The sequence below is a fragment of the Ailuropoda melanoleuca genome, chromosome 7 (genome assembly GCF_002007445.2).
Source record: "Ailuropoda melanoleuca isolate Jingjing chromosome 7, ASM200744v2, whole genome shotgun sequence".
Lineage (NCBI taxonomy): Eukaryota > Metazoa > Chordata > Mammalia > Carnivora > Ursidae > Ailuropoda > Ailuropoda melanoleuca.
The window spans coordinates 111,217,895-111,235,904 of NC_048224.1; the positions used below are offsets into that span (position 1 = coordinate 111,217,895).

The following is an 18,010-nucleotide window of genomic DNA, read 5'->3' on the forward strand; positions in this document are numbered from 1 at the left end:
TTAAACAATTTCTAGAGACCAACAAAAATGAAAACACAATGATCCAAAACCCATGGGATACTGCAAAGGCAGTCCTAAGGGGGAATACATAGCCATCCAAGTCTCACTCAAAAGAATAGAAGAATCTAAAATGCAGTTTGTATATTCTCACCTCAAGAAGCTGGAACAGCAATAGAGGGACAGGCCTAATCCACTCATGAGGAAGCAGTTGACCAAGATTAGAGCAGAAATCAATGAATTAGAAACCAGAACTACAGTAGAGCAGATCAACAGGACTAGAAGCTGGTTCTTTGAGAGAATCCATAAAATTGATAGACCACTGGCAAAACTTGTCCAAAAACAAAGAGAAAGGACTGAGATTATTAAAATTATGACTGAAAAGGGAGAGGTCACGACCAGCACCATTGAAATTGCAAGGATTATTAGAAACTTTTATCAACAGCTATATGCCAAAAAACTAAACAATCTGGAAGAGATGGAGGCCTTCCTGGAAACCTATAAACTACCAAGACTGAAACAGGAAGAAATAGATTTCTTAAATAGGCCAATTAACTATGAAGAAATTGAGTCAGTGATAAACAACCTTCCAAATAACAAAACTCCAGGCCCGGACAGTTTTCCTGGGGAATTCTACCAAACATTCAAAGAAGAAATAATACCTATTCTCCTAAAGCTATTTCAAAAAATAGAAACAGAAGGAAAGCTACCAAACTCATTCTATGAGGCTAATATTACCTTGATCCCCAAACCAGGCAAAGACCCCCTCAAAAAGGAGAATTACAGACCGATTTCTCTAATGAATATGGATGCCAAAATCCTCAACAAGATCCTTGCTAATAGAATCCAACAGTACATTAAAAGGATTATCCATCATGACCAAGTGGGATTCATACCTGGGATGCAAGCATGGTTCAACACTCGCAAATCAATCAATGTGATACATCATATCAACAAGAAAAGACTCAAGAACCATATGATCCTCTCAATTGATGCAGAAAAAGCATTTGACAAAATACAGCATCCTTTCCTGATTANTCATATTGCAGGGTGCACTGGGTGTTATACGCAACTAATGAATCATCGAACTTTACGTCGGAAACTGGGGATGTACTGTATGGTGATTAACANAACTTTACGTCGGAAACTGGGGATGTACTGTATGGTGGCTAACATAATATAATGAAAAATCATAAAAAAAAAAGATGTTATTCACTTGAGAGAGAGAAAGAGTGGAGAGTGTATGCACAAGATTGAGAGAGAGAGAGAGCAAGAGCAGGGGGAGGGGCAGAGGGAGAAGCAGACTCCCCATCCAGCAGAGAACTGACGTGGGGCTCGATCCCAGGACGCAGGGATCATGACCTGAACCAAAGGCAGATAGTTATCCAACTGAGCCACCCAGGAGCTCCAACAGTAAGGGAGTTTTAACATATTAATATAATTTTTAGATATTATTGAGAGAAGTAAGAAAAGATCTCCTAAACAGATAGCATTTAATTAGAATTGAAATTAAGGCATAAACTATAGAGTTTTCTCTTACTTTATTTTTTAATTATTTTTAATTTTTTTTAGTTTTAATTTTTTTCTGAGAGAGGGAGAGCATGCCCTTGCATGCATGAGTGGGAGTGGGGGGGTTGGGGCAGAGGGAGAGAGAATCTTAAGTAGGCTCCATCCCCACTGCAGAGCCCAACTTGGGGCTCAATCTCAGGACCCTGAGATCATGCCCTGAGCCAAAACCAAGAGTCACAGAGACACTTAACTGACCGAGCCACAGAGGCGCCCCTCTCTTTTACTTTAAAGGCAAAATCAGATTAATTTGAGATGCGGAACATTCAAGTTATTAATATATTTTTAAAGAATGAGCACATCCTTTGCTTGGAATAACTGCAGACCCTTTCTGAGATGAACAACTATAAAAAACTGAGGACTTTTGATTATTTTTATTTTGTCTACCCAGTGAAATCCATACCCCATATTCCATCTCTCACTACATCCCTGGTCCCTGTCTTAGGGTAATCATGTCTGTTTACACAGTATTTGGCATTAAAAATGCTAAATGCTTTTAAGCTACATCAAAATGTCCCTGCATCAAAACAGCTGTGCTCCCATCATTAAAGAGACTAACAGAAAGGAGGCATATTAAGGATGTCCTGTTATTCCTAGACCACTACAAAGTTCAGCACAAAGGACTGGGATGGACTAGTCTCTTTCAGCCTAAAAGTATTAAAAAATAATTTTCCATTCATTTCCTCCCATTTTACATTTTAGCAATGTTTCCTCAAGTCCTTTTTTATTATATATTATATGTACATATAACATAAAATAAATCAAAACCAACACCTTCAAACAAAAAGGGCAACAGTGTCAACGAACTGCTTACCTTAATTTTAGCAGTATATTCTCCTCTACCTCCAAACAGACCAAGGCCACCAAGTAAAATATCAGTGTCAGCACTAAAACGTATAGCTTCTACTGAATGAGCAGAGTAACCCCAGCCCCCTCCATGACCTAGAAGATACAAATAATAACTTATGTTGAAAAATCTCTATATATAAATATATATTTCACTTACATGACAATATCCCTAAACATAAATATACATACTTTCAAACCTGTTTACTACACTATAATCTTCTTTGGAATAAACCTTCATTACTGCTTGAGTCTCCTCCTCTGTACTTGCAACACCCATTTTTAAATCCTGCATAGCTGCTAAGGTATCAAGGCAACCTAAAAAACAAACAAACAAAAATTCAACTCCTTGAAATTAAAATTTCCCATTATATTGATGGTGTGAGATGCTGTAGGGGATAAATTAATAAACTCTGAGCGTGCTCAATAAATGTATTCCAAACTTTAAACAATGTTTCACAAAAGAACACCTACAACCAATAAGAATTCTCCTCTGTTTGGGTAATTATCATATTTAAACACATTCTATATGTCAGTGTTTTCCAAAAAACCGTATCTTTGAAAAGTTGACCCTTTAGGAGGTTCTTCCTTTTATGAAATTACTATTAGATTCGTAAAGTTCTATCTGAGGAAGGCACAGCAACCTGAAAGAACCTTAATTAATGCAAGTTCTGGATGTTTACAATGATTATCATAAGAAATTTGAAAAAAAAAAGGACTTGTAAGTATGATATGTAATTAGGCATATAACTTTGCAACTGCAAATTTTAGATGAGCATAAATGAGTCTTTTTAAGGATCCTTTTTAAAAGCCGTAAAATATGTACTGTATGGTGACTAACATAATATAATAAAAAATATTTTTAAAAAAGCCATAAAGTAAGTAGTTATGTGGATTGGTATAAAATTTCTACAAACAGAATACATATATACTCTGAAAAAATGCTACATTATAAATTAAATAGAAGTGAAGTTGATGTGCTGTGGAAAACTGTGCTATATAAAAAGAGACAGAAGTAATATGTATAAAATTCATAATTATATAAATATATTTTGTAGAATTTGTTATTTTAAAATAATGAATGTAAATTAAATATTATAATCACTCAATTGAATATTCCATCGGCATCTCTAAAGTTTATATATTTAAGCTGAACAGAAACATTATTTAAAAAAATCTGCCTCCTAGAAATTATATTCAGGAATGCTTCATATTTGGGCATATAAGAATTGTGTTGGTTTAAGTCTGATATATTGGTGTTTGTGGGACTGACAAACCTCTTAAAGTTAGAGGGTTTAACTTACATTGCACCTAGCATGTTGTCGTTTAACACACGAGAGAATGAAACACAAATCTAAATATTTGTTTAAAAAAATTCTCAGCACATATTAATGAAAATTAGCTGATCTTCAAAAAGCAACCCTACCGAGAATGTGCAAAGCTGCATGAGATCGGGTGGTGAGAGCCCTTGATCCTGTGGGTAAGGCAAGTTCAGGACTTAGAATACTACATCTGGACTGCATGTCTGCTGCAGAGGGAAGTCTGGCATCAGCAACCACCGCATTGTAACACCACAGCTCTCTAGTATTTGGTCGAAACCTTCAAGAAAGAGTAATCATAGCACTTCAACATACAGTTTCGTTGAAAAAAATTTCTAAAGTACAACTGATGATACGAAGAGAATACAGTCAGCTTAAAGAGGACAAAATGTAGTTCATTATTTTCTCTGAGCTAAATATATTAAAAAAATTATTTGTCACTAGAAGTGAAATAATTTGAATGAAACAGTACGACAGTTCAGGGCTTTATGAGTAACAGAGCAACAGTACACCTGATGCACACATATATGAAGCTCTGTACAACAAACACTCCATAAATAAGACATTCAAAGACAAATGGCAAGCTGAAAGAAAATAGGTGACACATACATATGAGACAAAACAACAGTAGTCATAACATATAAGAGCTCCTGCAAACCAGTAAGAGACCATCAATCCAGTATCAAAAGTGGGCAAAAGACCTGGAATGCAGCTTTCAGAAAGGAAGCACAAGTAAAGTGTAGGAGATGCTCAAACACTAACAAACAGTAACCCGTAAGGGACCCACAAAACCCTCCAACCATTTTCTCATTTCCCTTATCTCTTCCATAAAAAAATTCTCAAAAAGCTGTCTCTACTTCTTTTTTTTTTTTTGGCTATGAATTCTTTTTGGAAAAGTTGTTTTTATCAACTACAGAGTACATACAAAAGAACAGTAACAGAATATTTTCAAAATGAGGTATGAAGAACAATGGTATAATGTGCACTAGTAAAAAGAATATTACCACTATCTTTTAAGTACCCCAGCTCTCTTTCCTGACCCAATCTCTTCCCTTTTCCTTCAAAGGTAGAAATTACCTTGAATTTTAAAAGTTGATCATTCTCTTGCTTTTATGAATTTTCATATGTTTATATCAAAATTGTTTATTATTTAAGTTTCACATTTTGAATTGCCTACGAACAGGATATACTATGTATTCTTCTGCGGTTAGCTTTCTTCAAAGAATAGAATATACTTACAATGTATTTTTACAGTGGTGTATGACTGCAAGTTCATTCATTCTTGTTGTAAAATATTAACAGCTCATGTGACTATATTACAACTATTTGTTCATCCTACTACTGATAGCAAAAAAAATCAAAACCACCCAATTTTCCATTGCAAAAAAAAATGCTGCTGTGGATAATTTTATACATAGCTCCTAAAGCATAAATACGAGAGCAGACAGGAAGGAAGAACAAAATCCTCATTTTTTCATAACTGGTATGCCTACACAGAAAACAATGATTCTTTTGAAAAACTGATTTGTGTCAGATACAGCTAACATTCAGATTCATTTATTAAGATGGTCTTCTCAATCAATGGTGCTTGATGATCCAAATTTACTAAATATAAGAGGACTTAAATCCAGCAATCCCACTTCTGGTATATATCCAAAAGAACTGAAAGGAAAATCCTGAAGTGATATTTGCACACTCACAATCATAGCAGCATTAACCACAACAGCCAAGAGGTGGAAGCAACTTAAGCATCCGTGAGTGGGTGAGTGGACAGATAAAATGCAGGAGAAACATACAATGGAATGTTATTCAGCCTTGAAAAGGAAAGAATTCTGTCACAGGCTGCAACGTGAATGAATCTCAAGGACATGATGTTAAATGAAATAAGCTAGTCACAAAAAAGATAAGTACTGTATGATTCCACTTATATATATAAAGTAATCAAATTCACAGACAGTAGAATGGTGGCTGCTAAGGAGGGAGGGAGAAATGGGTACAGAGTTTCAGTTTTGCGAGATGAAAACACTTCTGGAGGTCTACTATACAACAATGTGAATTTATTTAACACTGCTGAATTGTACACTTAGAAATGGTTACATTTTATGTTTTTAGCACAATTAAAAAGTTATTTAAAAACTTTTTTATTTTAAACTTGAAAATACTTGGCACAGAATAAATTCTATTAAAGTACCTGCTATAATTAGTAGCATTAATATAATTGTACTATAGCTTTTTAATTTAATCTCTTAATCTAATTGGGTTTTTTTGTGTATGATTATTTATTTCTCTCTGGTTAGTTTTAAGATTTTTCTCTTGGTCTTTAGTGTTCTATAATTTCACTATAATTTTCCTGATTGTAGATAATGGAAACACGTAATTTTTAATATTTGTGAATTTAAATCTTTTGTTGTTGTTCTGGAAAATTCTTAGGCATTATCTTCAAATATTGTTTCTCCTCTATTTTCTCTAATCTCTAAAATTTCCATCTTGGATGTCTATTAGATCTTTTCATTATATTCTTCAAATCTCTTTCATATTTTTTATATTCTTGTCTCTGTGGCATTTTGTGTAATTTCCTCTCAACTCTTCAAATCTGGTCTACTCATGCATTTGTGTAAACAGCCATTCTTCATTTATAAAAGTTTTGTTTGGTTGTTTTTCAAATATGCCTCATCATTTTGAGTCTCATCAGGAGTTTCTCTTGCTTGCTCAATTTCATCTTTTAGTTTTTAAACATTTCATACACACATAATTTATATCGTTTCTGCTAATTCCAAGATGAAACTGATCTTGTTGCTTGTCTTTTGCTGAATTTCACTAACAGTGATATTATTGATATGTTAAACAATCTTAGACTTTGTGCTCATATTTGATGGAATCTTAATTCATTAAAAACCTATGGGCCTAAACAGAGGAGGGGTTTTCTCTAAAGATGATTTACACTTGCCCTCAGCTGGAGACACATGGGTATTACCTATTTAATCCCCGTTTAGCATCATTCCAAGGCCAGAAGCGTAACAGAGTTTCAGGATCAGTTTGCACCTCCCTCACCTTGCAGGGGCACAGGGCTTGTTTTCCACACTACAGCACCGCTTATCAGCATTTGCCCTCAGCGAAATCCTGTGTTTACAGTGCAGACTGCTTACTTCCCAAGGGTCACCTCATGAGGTATGATTTGTATTTTTAGGGTGGCTTTCTTTCTTTGAGATGGGGGTGGGAGACAGGGGCAGCAGATTAGCGACATCTTGGCTGAGTGCCAAGCCAATGTATAAATTATAAATTTTTGTTTTAAAGCACAGGGCCCCCTTTAAAGTATTTAGTTTACCAAATTACCAGAAGTGGAAATCCCCATTCACTCTTCAAACCACACCACTCTAGTCTGAACATCTAACATTTCCATAAAATTATTCTCAAAGTTGCAAATAACTTCTAAGTAGCTAAACGTAATGGAATTTTTTGTCATCTACTTAGTTAAGCCCTCAGCAGTATCCAACATCACTGAACACTCCTCTTTTTGACCCACTCCCCCTTTCACTTCTATGTCAGCACACCCTCTTGCTTTTTCCCACAGTTCTTAAGCTGCCCCTTCTAGTCTCCTGACTAGTTCCTCGTATCTCACCTAACTTCTAAATTTTGTAAGTTCTCCTCAACCTACCTTCTCTGTCTAGGTGATCTCGTTCAATACCATAGCTTTAGATATATATCTAAACTAAAAATTGTCAAATTTATATCTCAGTCCAGACCAGTCCTTTGAACTTGGCTCACTGAACATGTCAAAAACAGAAATCTTGACAAAATCTTCCTCTGCCTTTCCCGGCCCAGTTAATGCCACCAATGTCTATTCAAACGCCAAAATCAGAACTTTGGGAATCATCCTTGACTACTTTCTTTCCTTAACCACTTTCCAATACAAGCAAGTTTTATTGGCTCTATTTCAAACTATATGCTGCTGACTGCTCCTCTCCATCTTCCCCACCACAACCCTGAGTTTCATGCCATCATCTCTCCCTTGCACTGCTGCAGGAACCTCCTACATCTACTCTTGCCTCCTTCCCTTTCATTTTCCACACAATAAGTATAATCTCTTAGTGTCACTTCCCAACTCAAAATCCTAAAGACTTCCTATTTTGAAGAAAATTCAATTTCCTTAATCTAGACTACAAAGTCCTGCATGTCCTGGCCCTGCCTACCTCTTTGATTTTATTTCATACCACTCATTCACTATGCTTTAACCACACTGGCTTTCTTCAAATTCCTAAAACACAACCAGGCTCTTGCACCAAAAGTATTTAGGTCTACTAAGCTCTCCCTGCTCAGAAAACTTTCCCTAACTCTTCAAATGCTTGGTTCTTTCTTACACTTTAAGTCTCAACTTATATTGTCTCCAGTGAAGGGAAAATAGGTCACTGCTGTTAACCTCAATCACAGCAACCCCTTCTTTCTTAATGATGCTGAGTAAGATCTATAAGTGTATTATTCATTCACTTTCATATAGTCTGTATCTCTGAGGACTTCCCTAAGAGCAAGGGAATCTTATATGTATCTTACTCACTTTTATCAATCTTTGCTTACCATATAGTATCTATTTAAATACTTACTAAAACTAAAATAGCAAAAATTAAAAATAATAGTATTGTATACTGATGCTGACAGTATGGCAAAGTATGGATTCTTACAGCAGTTGGTGAGAGAGTAGTGAAGGACAATTTGGCAGTAAATATCACAATTCTATAAGCCAATCTTTTGACTAAGCAATTCCACTTCTTGAAAGCTATCTAACAGGAATACACTCCCACGAGCACAAAACTGTGTATATTTATGTACACCTGTGTTTGTGTGTTCACTCTGACCATATAGGTAATACCGAAACATTAAAAAGTAATCTAAAATGTTCATCAATAGGGTATTTTGGTTTATCCAGACTATAGAATTCTATACAGTTTTAGTAACAAAGCAGTTGTTACTGTACTGATTTGGCAAGACCTACAAACTGTCGTTTTTTGCTAAAAATGAATATATTCTTATACATATAAAATGAATATATTCTTATATGTATAAAAAAAAAACACATGCATTTTAAAAGTGTCAAACAATATAAACCAAACTTACTTAATACCTGTGACCCACAGAGAAAGTGAGTAGGATTTGTATGGGGGAAGAAAAACATCTGAAGAAGGACCACACAATTCAAGTTTTGCTTTGCTTTTAAAAAAGTAACAACACATATTCATGTGTTATTTGTGTAAATTTTGAAATGGGAAATATAATTGCTTTCTTAACATTTATCTGCTTTTTATAGATGCTAAGTTTCTAATTACTCAGGAGAAGTTAGCTGTTAAAAATACAAAAGGAAGCCGACTCCGGCCCGCCCGGAAGGAATGTCAAAGTGAGCTACTACTGAGTCTGTAGCGTCTGTGTCGGCGGTAAAACGGAAGTGCCCTCCTGAAAAACAAAAAGGACATAAAACAGCCAGAAGTCAGGACCTTCCAGCTATGTTTCGTAAAACATTTGAGGAGACTGCCCTTCATCTTTTAATCTATTTTGGAACAGGGGAGTAAATACTCAAGGACCTGGCAAGGCATTTGTAATCATCTCTCCCACTGCCATTACCATATGTGAAAAAGGCAAGGTTCAGCTAACAGCACACTACACTTCGGAGATCTGTTACAACTCCAGGGAAACAGCTCTAGTTGTACTGTTAGAATCCAGTTCTGCTATTAACTAATTTAGAGAATGCATTTCTAATCTAGTGAATGTATCCATAAGCAGAGTCTCCACTGTTGATTTTTATTTTGTTCACATAAATTTCTTTCATTCAAATGTAAGACATATAAAGATTACAGAAAATAAAACATCAATTTAAACCTAAGTCCAAACCAGAGCTTGCTCTTTGGTAACTAAGTCTCTTGTACACAGATTTCTAATCAGTAAATAACTAATGACTAGTCTGTTTTTACACCATGTGCCTTTCTATCCCCTCCATGTTATCCCACTGTGACCACTCAAATTTTGGTTCTTAGTACCTCATGTCTCCATAAGAATTACTATAAGACTACTCACCTCTAGTCTCTCGTTATCTATCTTGTGTAATGCTGCTAGGGAGATTGAAAAGTGCTACTCAATCAATTCTGGCTTCCAGGCCTTCTCAAAATATGCCCAAGTAAGACAGTAGGCTGGTCAGCAACCTGGGAAGCACTGTAATTCCTTTACTCTGAATGCAGCCTTAGGATTGATAGAAAACATGGCTTCTTAAGACCTGGCTGACTGACAGAAATGAAAGTAGGCATGGGCAGAGGAAGAGGACAAAAAGGTCTTTTTTCTTTCCTCACTGGTGCCACTTAAACTTTTCAATTTATCTAATTTCTGTCCACTGAGGTTGGCCAAATAAACAATGCAAGAGGGGAAAAGGGAAAGAAAAAAAAAAAAAAAGAAAAAGGAAAAGGTAAGTCCTATGATGAGTCGATCCGGCAATGCAGGGTACACATCTGGTAATGTAGGGTACACCTCCTACTGGTATTCAAAGCTAGAAATGCTGAGGGTAACAATTTTCTTTAGTCATTATGTATCCAATGAACCATAATAAATTTTAAGTAAATATAATTTGAGTCTCTAGTGTACCTGTACCGATTTTCCACATTTCTATAGTTTCTAGAGTTTGGTAATCCTATATATTTCTACATTTCTCTACCAATATGGGGATTTTGTTACGTACATTCATAAAGGGCATTTATCTTAGTTATTCTGTATTGTCTTTGGCACGATTTCTTCTACATAGTTGGTAATAATTCAATATATGGAAATAAGAAAATAGAATGAGTTTTATGCAATTTAGACAGGATTGCTGACAGATCAAAAATAATTAACAACAGAACTTTTAAAAGTAAAACTGTTTAATATAATGACAGCAGCAAACAGTTCTGTAGCACCTACTATGTGCCTCTGCTCTAAATTCTTCACTCTTCATAACAATTTATGAGGTAGGTACTATTATCACCCTAAATTTATAAATGAGAGAAGTAAAGCACATAGAGTCAAAGTAACCATTCCAAGGTGACACAGAAAGCAAACTGTGGATCTGGGATAATCTGAGGCAGCCTGGCTCAGAACACATGCTTTTAACCATTGCACTGCACTGCAAAGGTCCTGGGAAGCACAGTTAAACTAGAGAGTTCTCATGTATAAAGTCTGCCTTATACGTGAATTTTTATATCACCACAAGAGTATAATTTGATCAGAAACTATTTACTACTCTATTTTATAAACAGAGCTTACCTCCAAATGACATCATACACAGGATCAAGACACACCCCAAATCCTTGCAGGTCCTCTTGTTCAGAGTCATTAAAAGTTTTACAACTCCCATCCGCTTTATTTATCAGGAGACATTTAAATGGAGGAGGTTCTGATATAGAAGCAGGTACCAAGCCTTGGGGAAAGATATTTATCCATCTTAAAAATGCATTACCTTTTTATAAAGCCTCAGCTTAGAAGATAAGTATTATTTATAAGGGAAGCACTATTATTACATCCATTTTACAGATGAAGAAACTGAGATTTAAATAGATTAATTAAAAACTTTGAAGTAATAGAATTAGTACCAAAACCTCAGGCTAAATCCACAACACATGCTCTTAATTTCTATATCACTACTATATAATTATTTATGATATCACAGACACAAGTATAGATTGAACTTTAAAGTTTGACTTAAGTAACCTTTCATAAAAATTAATTACTACCATTTATTTAACAAGAACCAATACAGAAAAACTCCTTCCAATACAGGTTTTATCCTATCATAATTTAGCTCATATTTCCACCACTCTCTAGCTTATAAATACTCATATAAACACAGACATTTTTAGAAGCTTCTTTGAAATTTCTTCAAATAGAAAGAAAACAAAAGGCTCTAAGATCATATATCTCATGATAGGTAAAGTTGAACCATTTACTGCCAATCATTGTCAATCCCAAAATCTTTGTGAGGAACATCTGTTTGTTTGGGGGTATTACCTATTATGTGTTTACTGGCAAAAATTTCTGATGTAGCCAGCACATGAGAATTAATAAGGGCTTCATCAATGCGTAAGAAAGTCTGGTCCCCACTTGCACCTATCCAGGTAGCCTTTCTTCCATATTTTGATCCAATATTAGGCATGGGAGCTGGTTTTGCATTCCAATATGGCACATCCAAAATTGGTCTACCCAGTTGTCCTTTCTAAAAGATTAAATAAACCATATTAAAAACATTACTAGATAAACAATCTATAATTTTTTATAAAGTTAAGAAGACAGGAGACAAAAACAGCTCTATAAGAAATTATCAATTGTTAGTACTTTTTTTATTAACGAAATTCACATGAAATTTAGGCCAAAATTTGTAAATAAAATAATTTCTATTATTCTTAGGAACTCTCCCCTAATAAACCACAAGGTGTACTATTAGAAAATGACAATAAAGCTGAAATATTTTCCATCCAAGAAATTGCCCTGAAATACTGTCTTAACCTATATTTAAATAAAAAAGTATAATAAATATACAATATGTTACTAATATGTAATACTAAAAAATCAGTATTTCAAATTGTTCGTTTAAAAGAATCACTTTGGAAAAAAACCACTTCAATATTTTAAGTTGATAGTACTTAAGATGATGGAAAGTCACTACTAAAATCACACAGTCTGAAAATATTTGGGTAAAGGCCAAAATAATGAATACTACAGCTGTGAATACAATTAGAAAATTACATTTTTTTACACATGATCATGTGTTACTAAGTCATTTTATTTATGTTTCAAGATAAACAGCATAATCAATGGTAAGATATGATATCTTAAGTAAATAATTGTTAATTCAATTAAAAACTACTACTGTCTAAGGGTTTTAATTTAAAAAACAATAGAAAGTCTCTCATTACTAAGCCAGTAGTAGCTATAAAGGAATGCTGATGGTGGATAGGTAAACATACATCCACCCTGGTTCAGGGGCTTGCCCTCCCCCCAAAGCATTCCCCTTCCAAAAGCCCTCTGGAGGGTAGAAAATGCTGTCTCATGGCATCTAGGGTCCTGTGCAAGTCCTGGGAATGAGAAATCATTAGTAAAACACCTGAAGAACACGAGAGCACTGCAAATAGCCTGGTTAATTCTCACCCAAGTATCAGGTTTCTAGTGTGTTCTATCACTCCTTCAATGCCACAGCAAGAAAATACAGCCACAAAGTGACTGCAAAAGCAACAGAGCTTCAACCCCTGGGCTGAACCAGGGGAGGGAAAAGTGTGGCAACCACATGAACAGAGAAGAAGCCAAAAATATCAATGTTAATTCTCAGCTTCTTTCAATGTCTATCCTTATTTTTTGACCAAAACAAACAAAAAGGCAAAAAAATGTGAACATGAGCAAAATATATCATATACAAGGATATACTACACTTTTAGAAGAAAAATAATTCTATTTGTCACTGACGACTGAAATAAATATTTATTCTCTTACTATCAACCAACTAATGTAAAGAAAAGCCGTGCAAAAATACGACAGATGCCTGGACAGCCCCATGGGATTCTGAATGTGGTTATACATAAATCATAGTTAAATTCATAAAAGGTCACAACTAGGACTTCTGCAGGTAGAGGACAAAAATGGCTGTCTGATTTCAAATATTACCATTCTCATTCTCCCCAAACAACATAAAACCAACACACAGGGCCAAGAAAACCACACACGACTCAAGCCTTCAGCAGTTTAGGAAATAGCAGACCTGATGACCTTTAAGTCACCTGCAACCAGAGGAAGAAACCAAATTCCAACAGTCTTTACCGTCGACCTGCCTCTGCAAGCTGGAGGGGGTGGAGAGTGCAAAAGGGTGGCTTACGAAAGAGAACAGTGGAGTATGGAGGATTGAGAAAAAGCACTGGTAAAATCATCTATCAAAGAGAAAATCTAACCCTTAATGTCAAAATATGAAATGAAGGTTCACAGCACCAGGTACAGGAAAAAGGTTTCAAAGTGTGCAGGACCATTTCTCACCCATGAGACTGACACAAATTAAAAGGTATGACAGCATATTCTGTTGGCAAGGCTGTGGAGAAACAGGCATTTTCAACCATCGCCGGTGAGAATGCAAAAATAAAGGGAATTGTTAAATGTCCCACAAAACTACATAGGCACTAACCTTCAACCCAGACATCTTACTTTTAGAAATCTATCTCAAAGATACACCTCTTAACAGTATTTATTGCTTTCATTGCAAAATATTGGAAAATACTTGCAAAATATTGGAAAGTATATCAAAGTATAAGAAACTATAGATAGTTTTAATAAACTATAGGATATACACACAAAGGTATTATGGAGATTAAAAAAAAAAACAGGGAAGATCTCTACGAACAGAATGATTTCTAGGAGATCCAGTAAAGTGATAAGGGTATATATAAAATGCTACCTTTTGAAAAATAAAGAAAGGGAAATAATTGTATGTGTGTGCATATACACACATACACCTGTATCTACACAATACACACAGGTAGGATAAACTGGTAAACGATGAAGTTCATTTCTTACAAGCATGAAGTAAAGGGGATACGGGAAGAAATGACACTTGACTGAGTACAATATTTTTGTGTCACTTTAACTTTTGGAAACATGTTAATGTTATACATATTCAAAAACAATAAAATTATATCTAAAGGTATGAGAGGAGGGATCCTAAAACTAAAAGCAAACTGAAACAGCGCAGTGGACCAGAAGCCCCTTTCCTTAGAAGTCTGAGAGCTCAGGGGCGCCTGGGTGGCTCAGTTGGTTGAGTGTCTGCCTTCGGCTCAGGTCATGATCCCAGAGTCCTGGGATCAAGCCCCACACTGGGCTCTCTGCTCAGCAGGAAGTCTGCTTCTCCCTCCCTCTCCTTCTTTTTCCCTCCCCCTGCCTGCTGCTCTGCCTACTTGTGCTTTCTCTCTTTCTGTCAAATAAATAAATAAATAAATCTTAAAAAAAAAAAAAAAAGTCTGAGAGCTCAAAGAGGACAGGACATGCTAGGCATCAGCATTTTAATGAGTGTCTTCCCAGGAATGGCTAGGAAGACTGTTACTACAGGGAGAAGAGGAGCACCACTGTGTCCTCTGAATCTCCCTCTTTTCTGCCCCCCCTTTGGCACCCCTAGGGAGCCTCATTCATTGTTCGAGGCCAAGGTTATCTCTATGCTGAAAGGGAATCTCTCTCCCTCAACCCCTGACGTCAGATCTTACTCACTTTACAGAGATGAACCCCTGCCCCAGGATAGGGTGAAAACAAATAGACCTGTAAAAAGGGCTAGTTTTCAGGGACAAGGGGAAGAAGGGTGATCCTTGTCTGTTGCTGCTCTTCACAAAGAATTCTGTTATTTGTACCTATTAATATTAACTAAAGTTTTTTTTAAAATAAAAAAAGGCAAACCGAAACAAATGAATCCAACACTATTCCAAAGAAATAACATAATTCCACTGAAATGGGGTGGGGAGAAAGAACCCAAGTAACTTATAAACACAGTATTTGACTATATACCTTCAGCTGTGGGGAAGGACACAGGTGAGAGAGGGCAGGAGTGAGAGTGACAGACAAATCCTGAACTCCTTTCAGCGAGTTTGCTTTTATAGTGGTGAGGGAAAAGCAAATATAAAACTATTTTACTCATACTTCAGGACTGAGTGAATGAGAAATAAATGTACTCATACTGTCAGAAGCCAGAATTCTTACTGTGAAAGAAAGGAAACAAACATGGAATGGGTCAAGGTAAGAAAGAGCCCTGTGGGGATGGACTGGAATTAGAGGTACTGGTTTGGGTTTATGATTTCTAAAATACCTACACATATGCACATATGCGTATATATGTGGACTGGGGATATAAAGACACCCCATTGCAGTGAATACACCTAGTGCTCAACTGGTTTCTAAAACTATTCCCCACTAAAAAGAACCCATGTTCTTGGAGAACGGCTGATTCCAGGACTGACACAGAGAAGCCTGAAACAACTTGTTATGCCAGGAAGTAAGGAAGTGCCCCCAAATGAAGGGGCATGTCACAAGAACACAGGCGCCAGCTCAAAGGGACTCTGACCCATGAAATCTGAGACAATCTACGCACCCAAATAATTATGGACAGTAATGAAGAAAATACAAATACATGCTTCTGCACCAAACAAAAGAAATGAGAAAGAAGGGCTCCTGCTTACAACAAAATGCAAAGGGCCAAATGGTAAATGTGAGGGGGTGCTGGAGCTGGAAAATCATCATTCTGTAATCATTCTAGTAAAGACTGGTTTAGGGAAGAATGGGAATCTTAATCTAGGGGGAAACTGTATGAGAACCTGATACCTTAAAACTGTCTTATTGAGTCAATCCATAAACTGCTTTTAGTTTCAAGAGTAAAAATACAAATTATGCAGTAGAAAAATCAGACATTTTCCAGGGAGGCATTTTGTGCCTTTGGATGTGATGCCTGAGGAGAACACATCATTTACATAGTATTTTGGCCTGGAATACACAACCTGAATCTAAAAGTGAGGAAATATCAGAGAAACAAAAATGAGGACCATTTTAATTAAAGACAAAATGAAACAAAACAAAAACTGAAGTACCATACTCTTCAAAAATGTCAATGTCATCATAGTAGACAAAGAAAAGGTGTAGAAATGGTAAAGATTAAAGGAGACTAAGGAGACATGACAATCAGAGGCAATACCTGATCTTAGACTGGAGGAGACAAAAAAATGCCAAAAAATAATTACTGGATCAATCAAAAAAATACAAACTGAAGTATTCAGGAATAAAGGATCCTAATATATGCAAAGTTATTCTTAAAGGATTCAGAAAAAAAAAAGTTTCACACGCCCACAAGAGCGTGCGCACGTGCACAGTGCTTGAGAGAGACCAAGAGCACACATGAGCAAGTGATAAAGCAAATCAAAATGTTACCAACAGGTGAAGCTGGTCAAGAGTATATAGGTGTTCTATGTACTATTCTTACTTTTTTGTAATCTTTCTGTAGTTTAAAACCATTTCCAAATAAAAGATTTTTTCTTAAAGTTCACATTTGTATTTTAAAAAAATCATTAGCTGCAAATTACATCCCAGAGACACGCGGAGTTCTGAATAGTTCACCATGTCAGAGATGGTACCGGCTTATCAGCACAGTCTATGAGGCTTTTCCTTGATCTCTACTATGCCCAAACTATACAAAATTCTCAGAGCATTTCCACTCTTTTCAAACTTTGGCAAAAAGAAAAGACAGCAAAACAGGCAAGCAGAGAGAGAGAGAGAGGAGAGAAAAAAGGAAACTATAATTTTAAACAAATCTAATAAGAAAACCAAGCTTTTAAAAAGTTCTAAATTAGAAACACTTCTATATGTTAAGAAAATGAATCTTTGCAAGCTACTTGGGAAATAAACTTTCATATGACAGAATTAGCTCTACTGAATGCTTAAAGGATTCTGACCTGGAATAAGCATGTCAAATTCTAGCACAGCTGTTAAATTTAATAAATTCTAATACTACACTGGAGAAGAAAATTATTTCACAATAACGTCATTCAGGTCTTGTGTGTGCTGGATGTGGAGACAGGAAATATGCATATGCAATAATTATAACACTGAATAATTATTTCACTGAAACCAGAAAAAATAGCTAACACAGACAAATTGTAAGGCAATGGTACAATGCAATACTATTAATGCTTAAAAAGTTCCTTACAGAAAAACTTCCAAACGTGAAGACCTGTCCATCCATTAAAAGTACTGCCGTGTGGTTGCTGCCTGCAGTAACTTGTGTGCTAGGGCCTGGTAAAGCTTGAACAAGAGTGGGACATCCCCTAGGTTAAAAAAAAAAAAAAAAAAAAATTAAGTCAATTTCTTACAAGACTCAACAGGAATAAAAAGCAATAAATAAACATTGCAATAAGGGATAGAGGAGATAAAAGGCACTAATAGTATATTTAGTAAATATTTATTGAGGTATTATATGCCTGCCTCCATCCTAGGTGCCAGATATACAAAGATGAAAAAGACATTATCACTGACTTTAAAGAGATTATTAAAAAGATTTCCTGAATTTACTACCCTACTTATGGACACATAATTTTTATTTTTTCTGAAAGACCGGTGCTACCTTTGTTTTAAAAGGAAAAAAGTTTTTACCTTTTATAGCAATGGCATGTTAGAGATCTCTATAAATACTTGTTGGATGAAATAAAAATCATATGCTGCTTTAACAGGAATCCAATCCAGGAGCTATACAAAACAATCAATTTTATATCCTT

The 18,010-nt window shown here is 35.6% G+C and overlaps 1 protein-coding gene across 13 annotated transcripts in view; it reads right to left on the bottom strand.

The window, feature by feature from the left end:
* The window catches only part of MYCBP2 (MYC binding protein 2), a 257,559-nt gene that overhangs the window by 146,157 nt on the left and 93,392 nt on the right, over positions 1-18,010 (bottom strand). For all 13 annotated transcript variants that reach the window (XM_034665322.1, XM_034665323.1, XM_034665327.1 and 10 more), the window contains 6 exons: positions 17,446-17,563; positions 11,742-11,946; positions 11,001-11,154; positions 3,836-4,008; positions 2,602-2,727; positions 2,378-2,505 (listed from right to left, as the gene is read on the bottom strand). In XM_034665322.1, coding sequence (XP_034521213.1) covers positions 2,378-2,505; positions 2,602-2,727; positions 3,836-4,008; positions 11,001-11,154; positions 11,742-11,946; positions 17,446-17,563 — 904 coding nt within the window. The remainder of the gene's footprint in view (positions 1-2,377; positions 2,506-2,601; positions 2,728-3,835; positions 4,009-11,000; positions 11,155-11,741; positions 11,947-17,445; positions 17,564-18,010) is intronic.